The sequence below is a fragment of the Phaethon lepturus genome, unplaced genomic scaffold (genome assembly GCF_000687285.1).
Source record: "Phaethon lepturus isolate BGI_N335 unplaced genomic scaffold, ASM68728v1 scaffold29610, whole genome shotgun sequence".
Classification (NCBI taxonomy): Eukaryota; Metazoa; Chordata; class Aves; order Phaethontiformes; family Phaethontidae; genus Phaethon; species Phaethon lepturus.
Genome location: NW_010513089.1, coordinates 1 through 14,339, shown reverse-complemented (window position 1 = coordinate 14,339; position 14,339 = coordinate 1). Strand labels below are relative to the sequence as shown.

Here is a 14,339-nt window from a genome sequence, read left to right as displayed (position 1 = left end):
AAGAGCAGATCCTGGGCAGTAAGCACATGAGATTTTGAGGCAACTAACCATGAAAACTGACAGCAAAACTGGGATTGTGATGGAAAACTCGTGAGAAAAATGCCAGTCTGCAGTTCGGGATGAAACAGTGAGTTTGATTCTTTGTTTTATTTTCCCTAGTTCATTTGGATTTTTAATCAAAAATAAAGCCAAAGACGGAGAAAGGATGGGCTGCACACCCTCTCACAGTGACATTGCTAATACTATTGCAAGAAGTGGTCTTAAGAGTTTGAATAAACCCAAAAGTATTTTGCGTATTGATCCAGGAGATAAAGGAATCCCACTGCTTGTTAAAGGTTCATCTTGCTACAATATTGATGAATTCCACCAATATGAGATCCAGAGAGAAAAGGAGGATAAACTATCAGAGCAGGACAAAAATGATAATTTGCAATTATCTTCCAAGGATCATTCAGATCCCCAGATTTCCAGGGAAGACAAGAAAATTGAGAGGGCAGCCACAGATGCTGAAGCTGTTATGTCTGAACTGATTGAGTCTCAAAAACATATCACTGAGGCCATACAGATCAGAAAGCAAAGCTCCTGTGAATCAGAAGCGTCAGCTTCCATTTGGGATGACAAGAATGAAAGCAATGCAAAGCAAATCCCAAAGAAAGGAAAGAAGCAAAAAAATCATAAGCTGGCAAAGCAAGGTCGACCTGGCAAAATTAAAGAAAAGTCCATTTTGCCCCCATGTGAGACAGAGAAAAAGGTAGATTTCCCAGAATTGCTTGTTAAGGCTCATCAGAGTGCATATGCCTACTTAAATCCCAACCTCTCAAAGTATGAAGCTATACTTCACATGGCCAACCAGGCTACCCAGACTCAACTCTTCCTACAGCAGATGGTAAGCTTTCTAGTGCTTCGCTTTGATGAAATCAACCAGGTCTTGGAAGAAATTGCCAATGATGGGGAAAGTCTTCTCAAAGACATAGGCGCAAATCTGGCATGGCCAGCAGAAAAAGGTGATTTGAAGGAACACCCTGATCTTCTGCAACAACTACTGCAGTACACGGTCAATAAAATGCAGTTACTGAGCGGAACACTGGCCTCCCTCACCTCCGATGCCCTGCAGGAGACATGCAGCTACCTGCAATCTGCTGCAAGCAACTTGGAAGGAAAACTGAAAGCAAAACAAAGCTTTGATGAGCGCCTGCTACGGACAGTAAGACTGCTTGAGGCCTCAACAGTGGGATCCTCTCAGCCCCACGGTGATGACAGGACTCTCTATTCTGAGGACAGTGGTATTGGTGTGGACAATGAATCCCTCAAAGAATTCAGTGCTCTCAGCCAGCATGGAGGACAAGCAAGCTGTGATTCCTGTGCACACGGACATCTGTCCCAAAAGCACGCCAGAACAGTGGAGCATGTGCGTGATGGGACAATGTCACCAGGCACAGCTGCATCCCATGACTGTGCACTTGAAAGGCATTTTAAAGATATATTTTATTCATCCGTGCAGAGTAGGGAAGTGGCTTCTTGCCAGGGTGGAGTACCAGAAGGCCTTTCTACCATGCCTCAATATGCAAGCTTGAGCAAAAGCCGTTCTTATAACTTCTTCCAGTCTGACTCTACTCAGGAAGGTGAACATTTCAAAATCAGTGAATCAACAGATTTTCCTTCCGATGATGATGAGGATGAAGGGAGCACCCTGGGGGAGGATGACGACAGCACAAGTTTATCAGATATAGGGAAGGATGCCCTGCCAAGGAGGCCCCTGTCTTCGCCTGCGGTCACTGATAACACACAAAGGCAGTCCATCAAGAAGACAGAGAATGCAGACACAGAGGAAATTATTCTGAAGATGAAAGATGCCATCAGTGAAAAAATCAAGTTTGTCCCAGCTAAATCTGGGCGTAAAGAATGGATAGAGGATGAGAGCGGACGAACAGTCCTAGCAACAAGGCCCAGTACAGCAACAGGCAGCCAGAAAACCTTTAGGAAACAACAACGGTCCAGGTCAGAAGAATCTCTCAGAAGCCAGGCAGAGGACCCAACCCTCATAGAGCTTCAGAGAACTCAAAAAGAGCTCAGCAAAAGGCTGGAAATGTTTTATGGGAAGAAGGATACAGATAGGAGCCTGGAGCCTTGGAAATTAAGAGCAGCACCTTATTTACAGGATGAGCAAGTTATAGCTAAGTCCTCTAGCAAACTGAAGGCGTGCCTCTCAAAAAATTTCAGCATCCTGCCTAACCAGGATAAAGTCCCTTTGTTCATGGTTGATCAAAATCCTGCCAATCAGCTGGATGAAAAAAGAGGCAGGAAGCCTTTAAGAGCTACTGTGCCCACCCAGGAGACATCAGGAGGCAAAGAGAAGGAGCCTCCTGGAACACAAATGCTCAGTGGCAGCAGCTGTGCCCCACGACAGTCTGTCAAAAAGCTTATTGAAACGTTCAGTCCTACTGATGATCTTGTAAAAGCCGCACCTTTAAGATCTTTAGGCCCAATAAAGTGCATCAGAAAATTCGGACTTCCAGTTATCCCACCCACCATTCCCTTTCAGAAAGGCCTGGCACCTTTAAATCTTAAGCATCGTGTTTCACCAGTAGAAGACACAAACCTTTCAAACACCAATGGAGTTTCTTCTAGCTTTCCAAATGCCTTTCCTCCTGCACCAGCTGCAGAATTAAGCAAGAAGGACATGAAGGAAGAGACTGATGAAGACATTGAGAACCTGCCACCACCACCACCTGAAATGTTAATGGACACTTCTTTTGATTTATCTGAGCCTGAAGAAACTGCAAGAATAGAAGGAAACTCTTCAAATGCCAAAAAGCCCACCAAAATGGAATTTCATACTACTAAGAGAGCACAAGTTTCCCCCAAAATGAAAGCCTCCCTTCAGTCCATTGACTTATTGCCAAGTAAAAGTATCAGTGGCCCCAGTGCAATGACTAATAAAGGTCTAAGGAATACTGGACCAGGGGACGAGAAACTGCAGAGGTACTCTCTGGAGCTGAACCCTACCAATGTGCACATCCCTAGCCAGGAGGAGATATTAGCAACCCAGAGAAAGGAGGCTGCAGATTTGTACAAGCAAACCCATAAAATTATTCCTCTTCAAAATCCCACTAGGGCTTCCAAACCACACAGCAACAGCTCAGAGAGCAAAGAGCCCAATTCACCTGCAACTTCAGTGCAATACCAGAAGCGTGGTTCTCCCAATTTGCTCAGGAGAAATGAAAAAGGCTCAGCATTTGCCAGAAGGGTCTCCCCAACGAGAACTCCTCCTTCTTCTCCACCAATGGAGAAACGGCTTGTCAGCCCCCCAACACACCACAGACACTCTCTGCAGGCTTTCAGCAGCCCACAGCCGAGCTCACCCACCATGCAGAGGAAACCCAGTCCGCCTGCAAGCCCTAGGGTGCCCAGCCCACCCTCGCAGAAGAAGCTGCCCTCTCCTCCAGCTCAGCGAAAACCGCTCAGCCCTCCCGCAGGGCACAAGCAAAACTCACCAACACCATCCCAGCTGCTGAGCTCCCCAGCCTACCGCCGAGATGCGAGCCCCCCTCCATTCCCCACCACTCCCTCCCCACCAACCTCCCCATCCCGCTCCTACAAGGGGCCGAGAGCTGGGCTGGATGCTGGAGACGAGCATCAGCTCTCCTCCTCCAAGAGAGGCAGCAATATACGTTCGATATTTTGCCCAGCCACTTCTTCCTTATTCGAAGCCAGACCTCCACTGGTATCCAACAAACCCACTGTGGAGGTAACCAGCCAGCCTGAAGCTTCACCGCTTTCCCAAAAGAGCAGCCTGCTTTTCCGGCAGCCCGGAGACCAGACCAGAAAGCTAACCCTGAGTGCTGCCAATCCTCAGCCGTTCGTAAGAAGAAGTTTCTCTGACCGCCGACCAGGGGTCCAGTTTCATCTTCCAGCTCCTCTAACAGCCAGCAGCGAACCTGCGCTTAACCAAGCAAGGTAAGGAACTTTCCACTTTAGGTCAAGGAAGCAGAAGTATAGCACTGCATTGGTTTTCTAAACTCCTGGTGTGAATTTAATGTCGTCATGAGATTTCCCAGAAAAGTGCCCAGTTCACGTGCAGAATAGATGTCTGGGCAAAGATAACACTGTAGTTGGACTAGATGATCATTGTGGGTCCCTTCCAACTGAAATATTCTATTCCTATTCTATTCTATTCTATTCTATTCTATTCTATTCTATTCTATTGCCCCAGATTTCAGTAGACTACCAGTCTGAATAAAGGGAAGAGTTAACTTTCTGTAGCTTGCACAAGCCTTACAGTAACACATCTGCTGTGACAGGCACTCCAGGGAAAATTCAGTGTTGGTTTCATGGCACAGAACTCCCCTTATTTCTGTGGGGGCTAAGGACAGCCACATTCAATTCTTACAAGCTTGGAAGTAACCCTCAGGTTATAAATGTCTTTAAATAACCATGAGACGGCAGGCTTAGACCAAGAGGAAGGGTGTCGTTCCTAACATCAGCCTCCAAGCCAGTAAACTGTTCAGCTGACATCTGTATTAAAATGTTTCAAATCAGCTGGCAAGAATGATGGACAGATAATGTGTAGGCAAGGATCTATACGGACATAACTGTGGCTTGAAATTTTGAGCTTCTCATGTAGGCTTTCAGATCCAGGTGCTCATTTCAAGCCTGATTGATAGATCCACAGCCCAAACCCAGTTTTCAAAGTGGAAAAACCTCCCAAGGCTACTGGAGATCCATTGCTCTGAAAAAGTCAGTTTAAAGAAGCTGAAGCATCAACACACTCCAATTCCACGTTTGCAACCATTGGTGGTCATTTTTAAATGAATTTTGGCTTAGCTTTAAAATTTATCTACCACTTCAAAAAAAAAACAAAACAAAACAAACAAAAACCAAAACAAAAAAAACAGTCACAAAACCAGCCGGGAAACAGAAAAGGGTATTTGGGAATATACGTTCAAAGATCAGCCTAACAGCCTGGAAGTACAAAGTGTTGTTATTCTAGTTTCTTAGCATCTTAGGATGTTTAAGTCCATTAAGCATTAAGCTACGCAAGAAGATTAAAACCCTTCTCAGGTAACCTTTCCTCATGTGAGGAGTATTTTCACTCTTGACACAGAACAGCTGAAATCACATGAATCATCCCCATGAGTAGGGATTGCAAGACCAACCCTAATAGGAGATAAAACTATGCCTGTAAGCACACAAGCACTCAGTGCGTTGCGAGTACAGGGGCACATATGGATACTGAAGTCAGGCGTCCAGGCATTCCCTCCCCAAAGACAGAATAAGGACCAAGTTTCCCACACTGACAGTTGTGGAATGTGGTGAAGAAAACATGCAAAAAACACTGGGAAATGCAAACTGTTTTGCATTCCCAGTTTTGATATTGCATTATATTCTGATATTTGAAGATTTCCTAAAAGCCCTGTACATTGTAGCTGGGTTTTCTGTTGTTGTTATGTACTGTGTGAAGTCAGCTTCGTGTATTCCAGTGCCTCCTAGCAAAAATATATGTTTTCAAAAGAGGCTTTATGCCTAACCTTGCAAGACAAAAGACCTGGCAGTTTTATGGATCAATTTTAAAATCAGTCTATTAGAAATCTTTAGCTAATATATGCTTCAGTGGGGTGTATCATCTTTCTAGTGTAGTCTGTCAGAGCATAGAGAGTAATATAAAAAAACCATTGTAAATAAAATCACCCCTTTCACGAAAAAAAATACATATCTTAGTGTTATGATATATAGCACTTTGGAAGAATGAAATATATCCTGAGCCAAATTCGGCTTACCATTTATACAAATGAACATCAAAAGTAGCCTTACTAAGTTAGTCCAAATTTATATCAATATAAGCAAAAGGGAAATTTAGCCCATTAGTTACCACATGCAGTGATTTAAGATGTAATACACTACTGTGTGTTTTCTTACACTTAAAATAAGCTGCCTGGAGTAAACTTTTACAGATCTTGCATGGAATGACCTAATAAGAATATCACAGAAAATGTGCCGATGGGCAGGGAAGGACCATTTTAGGAGCCAGCATGTGGCAAAAGCTCTGAGTGCCCCTCACATCACTGCTGGTCATCTCCTCCTGCTGAGGACCAGAGAGGTTGCCACAGCTGTGAGCACCACATCGCCATGCACAGATGCTGACCCCTGCTCTTGCAGCAGATGCCATAACAGATAAACCACCACACCCTGATCCATCTTTCTCCTTCAAGTGCATTAAGCATCCAGGGCTTCCTCTGCTTTGCAATTCATTCAGCTGACAAAGGGAAAATTCAAAATGTCTCTCTAAACCAGATGTTGTATTCCTAAATATCCTTGTTCTGGCCATGTTTACATCTGGCCTCAAATTCACAAGCTATTCCCACCCAGCTGTCAGTCTCCTTTCCTTCATTCCTTCCCTTGCTCTATCTCTCCTCTCCAAGAATAACAATGCCTTTTTGCTGTCTGGGGCTGGGGGGAGGGTGTTATTAGCACTAGTTGCAGGAGGGAGGGGAGGCAGAGTCAAACCTGCAATAGCATCACTCTTTTATAGGTAAAATGTTTTGAAAACCAGTGAGTTAGCCAGTTTCTGCCATGCTCCCGAACTCCGGGATATATCCCTCCACTTTTTCCATGCCCAATTAAAACATCCATTTTCTGAGAAGCAGATGGCTAAAGATAGGATCTTGTACAAGCAACATGTCCCTCATCAGGCAGCTGAGTCCCTTCTCCCACCCACCCCATTTTAGCAGAAACACTAAAAAAAAGAGGCGACTTCTATCTCATTTTGCTAGCTGGCATTAAATGTCAGTGCTGGGTGCAGATTTGCGTGTCTCCTGCACACTCACTGCTCCTGTAGAAGGCAAAAAGTGCTCCTTTCCTAGGCATGTCTCCTGCTCATCCCATGCTCTAAGGAATATCAGGACTTAAAACATCATTAGCCCTAACTCGGGCTGGAGCTAGAGCCTTTGTATTTAGTCTTAGGGTAGCTGGACAAGAGTTTCAGGTTTGAGTGCTCAAGGCGGTACAACTGGTTCCCATTTTGACAGCCTGTGGATGAACAGACTGAGATAACTATGCTGATTTCTAAGCTTGGTCATTTGACAGCAATCAGCAGTTATTGGCATCTTATCAAGGCATAACATGTACATAGAAATCCTGGTAATCTGTAATAGGATTTCTGCATATGCAGTTAAACAAAATAATATTTCATCAAGACTGCTAATCTCCCAAGAGGCAGAGGAGAGATAGAAGATTAAACACTATTGCCTTTAACATATTGTTCAAGGAAGGCCTGAGAATGGATTGGGTTGACTGAATCAAGCCCAAAGCAAGTAGCCCAAGTGAGACCTTCTGCAATTGGGGGATATTTTAATCTGGATTAGTTTCATGACTGGTATCACAAATCCCTCCATTCAGCAGTCTGAATCATTGCAGTCAGAGTAGGAACATAACAGCTTGTCTGTAGTCGAAAGCTAATTCAGTTTAGCAGTTTATGTACTTAAAATACAATAATGGTTCCCAGATAACTCTGGAATATTTCCTCATGTTGAGCTTAAACCACTTTAATTAGTTACAGCAACGCAGGGCACATTCCAGCACGAAAGCCCATGGCCTAAAGTATTTATAACTAGCTCCACTGCTATAATCAATCTTGATTCATGAAGTCCCCGTGCCTCTAGAGATTGCCAGTGCGACCTCAGGAACATCATTTACACGTTCTGTGTCTCAGTTCTCCTGTCTCCAGAGCGGCAGATTTATACCACCAGAATACACATCCCACAGTCACGCTGGCATACTCAGAAATCGCTTTAACCACACTAAGCAGACGCATAACAGAGGTAATACCTTTCCTCCAGCAGAGTTCGGAACAAGACTTTTTGCTCAAATCTGTCTCTGTTTGCAAGCGAACCCAGATTAATACCGCTCCCCTGTTAAACATCCGAACTGTTTGCTTCCCAAGAGAGTTTTGGGAGGGGACCGTACAGTGCATTTGGCATCACAAGAATAAAATCTGCATGGTGCATATAAAAAGCATATATACAGGAGGAGACAAAGAACCCCATAGCATCGTGCAGCATTTGAGCTTTGTGGGTTAACGTGGTCTAATCAGCGCTGTTTTAAAAAAGTCACAATTCATTAGCCTCTTAACTTCAGCACCTTTCTTTCTGCAGCTTGGAGGAGAGCCCCAGAAAAGCAGGCGACTCTTGGAACAGCCCTTGTGTCCCTGAAATCAAAGAATCCAACAGATCCGCTTCCCACCCCGAGCTCTATGTCATGGGCCAGGGGCTGCAGAGGGACTGACAGCAGAAGCGCCTGCGAAGGCAGAGGCACGAGCGAGGCCAGAGGCCCCAGGCGGAGGAAGCAGCCTTACCCAAGCCTCCAAAACGTGGCTTCATTTTTTTTCTTGCGAGGAAACAATATGACGACCTTGCATCTAAAAACCCCAACCAGCCCCAACGACCTCAGGAAGCATCAGCAGAGTGGCAGCCAGCCGCTTCTCCTTTGGATTGCACTTTACGGTTTAACTCAAAGATTTACAGTGAGCCATAGAAAGACTTCGCAGTTGGGCGAGTCTGAGGCAAACTGATTTGATAAAGACAGGACCTGTAGCCAAGTCCTTTGTTTCCCTGTCTAGTTAAAGGAGTCCAAAACCTTTCAGAAATTATCACTATTTGACAGGTTGTTTATTCAGGAAGCATCGCAGTTTCAGTTTTGTAAAAAGTGGCTGTTGTGACATTTCCAGTGGGGAGGTAAAATCCTGAACCAATTGAATTTTATTGCAAAAACATCAATGGCTTCAGCAAAGCCACATCTTTACACTAGGTATTTATCAATGCACAGAGAGACAATAAGGTCAAATACAAGTTAAAACAAAATAAGCCCTTTTAGAGGAATAAAATTAGGAATCTTATTCCCTCAAAAAGGCTTTGATCTTCTAAATCAACTTTGATTATCACGTAATCTCATCACCTCTGGTTTCCAGGGTAGAAGGCTTAATCCTGATTAGAGTAGTTTTGTAATAGCCCAATCAAACAACACTGTAAGTCCTGAGGCACCTAAGGATATGTGTCTTTTTTTTCCTAAAGGAAGAGAACGCTAGCATAGAGAATCTTGTTCTTCCTGAAAGAGGTTTACGTTCTTTCTGATTTATGCAGTTTGAGGGGTTTTATTGTAATTTCACTGAAGAGTTTAGACAGAGTCTTGTTAATAAAAACACAAGTTATTTACACTCGATTAATCCTAGGCTATTACAGCACCCACTGGAATACAGTTTCAGAATTTACTGTATCTTGCTCACCTAACTAATTTATTATCACAATTAAGATGCAAATTTTAATTAATGTAATTTTAATTAATTTAATTTTACTTGTTTTCATATGCAACTTTAGTACAGAACAGCATCCAGAAAAAGAGCCATTTATAGTCCTATGTTGATAGGAGTAGTTTTAATTTTTCCTACTGTTTTCTTGGTGGTGGTGTCTGGGTTCACATTCACACAGTTTTTAGCGTTTCCTGCCCACCTTCATGATAGGGGAACTGAGGCTTGTCTTACACTATACAAGGGACCCCTTTGGATACTGAGCTCCTGAGTTTTAGCCTAGTGCCTTCATCACAACCATCCTTCAGTAAGTTCAGTGCCATTTTACTCCACAGACACAAGGAAACCTTAACTGTTACATTTACGGTGGGGGGTTGAATATAAAGAATTAACCTGCGGTGAATAGATGCTTTGGATTGTCAGGGGTTTGTGAGCTTGGGGTGGCAAAGCAGCCACACCCAGAGTGAACAGCTAGGAGGTGTCCCCAGATCCACCTTGCAAGCGCTCAGGCAGATGCACCATCCCCTATGAAGTTGGAAAATCAGCTGGGAGATACTGCAAAGATCATTAGCAGGGCAAACTCTGTAGGCCAGTCTTCCCTCTCATCAGAAGTGTAGTTCTCTCCCAACTGCATAGAAATACAAATACATTTTTGCAGGCATTTTGGGTTTGTCTGTTCTGCTGGCAGTAACCACCCGGAATAGAAACAAACCAGAAACATGGCTGCAGAAAAGCAGCACTTGGCATGCCTAAATGTGGCTTTGAAGCTGAAAATGTAAGAGAGTGGTAGGACAGCTTCTGCTCAGCTACTACAATCATTTTATCTCCTTATGGTTTTCATGCTGAAATTTCCCAGCATCCGTGGTGGGTAGTAGGAGAAAGTATTCATTTATATCCCCCAAGTACCAAATTCTGTGGTGCAAGAGCTACAGCAGCACATGGAGCGACACTTCAGCAATCAGGCTGGAAACCTCCCCAGACGTGTGCTAGCTTGACATGGAGTCAGCCAAAGCATCTTCCCCCAAAAACCAGGCTCCCATGAAGACGTGGTACATGAGCTGGCACCCTACTAGAGCATCTCTCCTGGCTTTGACTAAGACCGTGGTCATCAGGAGGCTCATTGCAAAACACAACCCCACCTAAACACTGCAGCTGCTGAAGGATTCTAGTGCTGCCCTAAGGATGCTGCAGCAAACCGAACGTTGTATTCAAGAAATAGAGCTTCTCCAGGAGTGATCTACAAGTTTGTAATATGAACTCATGACTACGTACAGCCAACGGATTCTCTTCAGTACGGTTAATGTACAGGACTATTGCAAATAAGGTGTTTACCTTCAATCTGTATTGCAAGCACGAGATTAGGAGTAACTATAGTATGCAGGAAATTATAGTTTGGCTGGCCACTTTTTTAAAAAAATACTTTTTTTTCCCCCTCACAGGATTTTTGGGCAACACTTCCATTTTTCATGAATACAATGTTTCTGGAATACAGTTGTTTTATAAGACCACACTAAACTTCAAGATTTATTTTTTACTGATGTAAATAAATCAGAGTTTTTATATGCAAGGCATGGGTTTGATCTCTCTTACATTCTGTATGCAACCGGCTTAAAATCTTAGCCCAATCTTATACTATTGGCTCCTTCCTTATTGTTCTAACTCGTCCCCTGTGCTATAAAAAGTCCATTTGCTTCCTCCCCACCACAGCACAAACTTGTTTTATGTTTTACTGGTCCATCAACTAATTTAGGTTGCATTTCCATTAAGCAAATATGTCTTTTTAGGCTACAACATCCAGCCTGGAAACCGACAGATCTGAGCAGAGGTCTTGCCCCTGCCCTGATTTAGGCTTGAGCTACTTAGAAATTTTGTACTCCCTTCGGTAGAGCTTCTACGTACAACCACAGCTAACTCGAGCACGGGGTAGTGGTTTTGCCCTAAGGGTTAAAATCAGAGTGCACCCGCTGCAGTGGAATCTCACTGCAGAGAGGCTGAGCACAGAGGGAAGCAGTATCAGTTTTCCAACCAGGGCTTCATAGCTGCAAAAACAGCAGCTAGCAGCTCCCTGCCACACTTTATCTGCAGACCTTTAAGAAGCTGGCAGCTGCCCTTGCTTCCAGTGACACTGCTCAAATCTCAGACCTTTAAGGGATTTGTCATTTCATACCCTCAGCATCTGAAGATGGCTAGAACGTGAAAGCACTACACACACTCCAGTTACTTCTTTTGACTTTAACATCTACCCCAGATACTAGCAGTACAGTTGACATTACTATGCAGGTTACCAATAAAACCAGCATATTACAATGTTTGCACCGCCACGCCTCTTAACATCCAAAGCATTTCATTATCATTTATGATGTTTTATTATTAAAAGGAATATTCTGAGAAGTCATCCCCTTTCCTATAGGTAGGAAGGAAAGAAATCACAACAGAGAGATGAAGTAACCTGTTCTTACTGTCATGTCTCATCAGTGAGGAGCTGCCAACATCTCCTGAAGAGAAATCCTTATAGATTAAGAAATCATTAATCCTTCCACATAAGACACACTCAGTGCCATCATGACATGCAGCATATATAGATGCATATTGCAGTTACGAACTCCAAACTGAGATGTTGATCTTCCTGGGTAAGATCCTAAAGGTTTCATAATGCTCGCAGTATGGATTAGGGGCTCACTTCCATGTGATCCTCAGGTAAACACAAAGGTTAATACAAACTCACAGCTGTGTATCAGAGCATCTGAAAATTGGAGGCAAAGATTCCAAGTTTGCATTTCTTGCCCACTGCCCATTTTGGTTGAATAATAAAAATATTAATGTCAAAAAAGGACGTGCAGATACAGACAGTAAATACTCAGCAGGGCAAGGCGATCAAGACCCAGGACCATGTTATCCCTCTGATCTCATTTCCGTTCAGCTCGCGTCTGCCCGCCCTGCATCTATCCTGTTCCACCACTGCTAGCACAAAATTACCTATAGCCTTCACCGTCACTAATTGCTCTCCACTTTACTGGTGTTCTGTATTTAAAAATCTGGCCTCTTACCTCTCCTCATCATATTCTTTTCTCTTTCTTTACAAATATACATCTCTCTGACTGCATTAAGTAACCCTGTGAGGATTTCTGAAGTTAGACAGTATAGCGTATAGACTTTATCAAGGCTATTTTAAAAAAGAAAGGGGCGATAAGCTTATCTTACCCCATATGAATCCCTCTGCTTTAATAAAGTTTTCCTTGAGGCATAGATGAGCTGATTATATAGCAATTAAAAAGAAACCAAAAGCTTTCAATGTTATAGGCTGTCCTTCTTTTATTATTACTACTACTGAACCACTGGTTCTTTAACGTATGAATGAACGAAAGCTGAAGCCTGAGGATGCTAACAAAGACCCGTCCTTCCCCAGAGCAGTAACTGTAAAGCTGTGAACAAAACTTCCCAGGCATTCCAGGAGAGACACAGATATTCAGCAAGGCTGAGATGACTCTACAGGTAAAGCCTAAACCAACAAATTCACTAGCTGCTTGGCTTTTAAATGCGAGTCTAACTCAACTTAACAGGGCAATTGCCATCTTGCAGTCTTACACCCTCTTAAACCTAATGTAAATTTTATATCTCCTACATCCAAACTGGGAATTAAATCTGCCAGTACAATGCAATGGCCTTTTTTTTTTCCCCCCCCAATGTTTTCCTCCACTTTGAAGCATTGTGTCTCTCTGCTTGTAAATATCGTTAAGGTGGACAATCGGGGCACAAGGCAACGCATCTTTCTGGAGTTTTTTGAATACTGAGGTTTTTATCAATAACCTGATACCCATGCAGATCCTTTCATCTTTACATTTCAGAGAAAATGCATGCATATACATACAGGCATTAATTATCATAAGAGACCTGGCATACAAGTAGGTTTCCATAGCACAGTTTTTCGCATGGATAAGCCAGGGAACGGAGAGCATCAAGGATGCCCTGCTGTCACACAGGGCTCTGTAGCTGAGCAGCTAGTGAGACACAGGACTCCTGGTAAGCAGTTACCCAGTTCTGAGCCTTAGACAAATTTCATATCAGTCCACATATCACATTAACAACAGCTGGTAGCAGGCTATCTCTAAGGTGCAAAATAAAGAAATAATCTAGAAAACACTGTGGACAAATTAAAAAAAATGCAATACTACATTCTTCATGTTGAAAAACTCAGTACTTCGGAACTATTTATCCTACCTATAGCCAAGAGAGGGATAAAGCATGAACTGCATCTCTGAGCTCTGCTAGCCCTGGCAAGCCAATGATTTCCCATTTCCAGCCCCACAGAGTTCCCTTGACAGCCAAATAACTAGATTAAGCTTTTCCACAGAAAAAAAGCCACTGGAAACACCACAGCACAAGGAGTGCAACAGGCATTTAGATGCTCGGTGTACTCCCAGTTTCCCTTGGCTGGCCAATGGCTCTGCAGCCTGTGTACTCCCAACACATGGGGAAGCTTGTCATAACATCTTCAGAGGTTGTTTACAAACCAGCAAAAATAGAAAGTTACTTCTTTAAATAAACAGCATACTAGTAACTTCAAGAGTCCTTTGATAGGCTTAATTTGGACTCCTTGCAGCAAAAAGGAGACTAGGACTTGTGTGAGTTTCTCTGGTTCTCAGACGATGCTTCCCAGGAGAATGATTTGTTCCAGAAGTTCAAAGCAACAGCGCTGGGGCTGACCATCTCCCACCCACCCACTTGGGTATAACAAGCCAGTCCTGCAAAAAGGTAAGCAGAAAGCTAGCACAGGGCCCAATGGAACCAGTTATCTCAAGTTTTCGATCTCAAATTTTCTTTTCCCCCTAAATTTCCATAAAAATGAGCCAAGACTCAAGCTATATCTAAATTTAGTTTTGTAAGCCCAACACTTACCAGTACTCTGAAGCACCATCAGGAGGACCATGTGTCAACCACGTTTGTTTAGTACCATGTTTGAAGACTAAGAAATGTTTCTGGTATGAAACAGAGCTGGCAGGGAAAGCGACAGGCCTGGCTGAACAGGGAGATTTGCTGGGAC

General features: G+C 43.4%; 1 protein-coding gene across 1 annotated transcript; it reads left to right on the top strand.

The window, feature by feature from the left end:
• Nucleotides 1-205: 205 nt before the first annotated feature.
• LOC104622470 (chromosome unknown open reading frame, human C2orf71) lies at nt 206-8,280 on the top strand. The gene is made up of 2 exons (XM_010289265.1): nt 206-3,957; nt 8,151-8,280. The coding sequence occupies exons 1-2, from the start codon at nt 206-208 to the stop codon at nt 8,278-8,280; spliced, it is 3,882 nt and encodes a 1,293-aa protein (XP_010287567.1).
• The last annotated feature ends 6,059 nt before the right edge of the window (nt 8,281-14,339 follow it).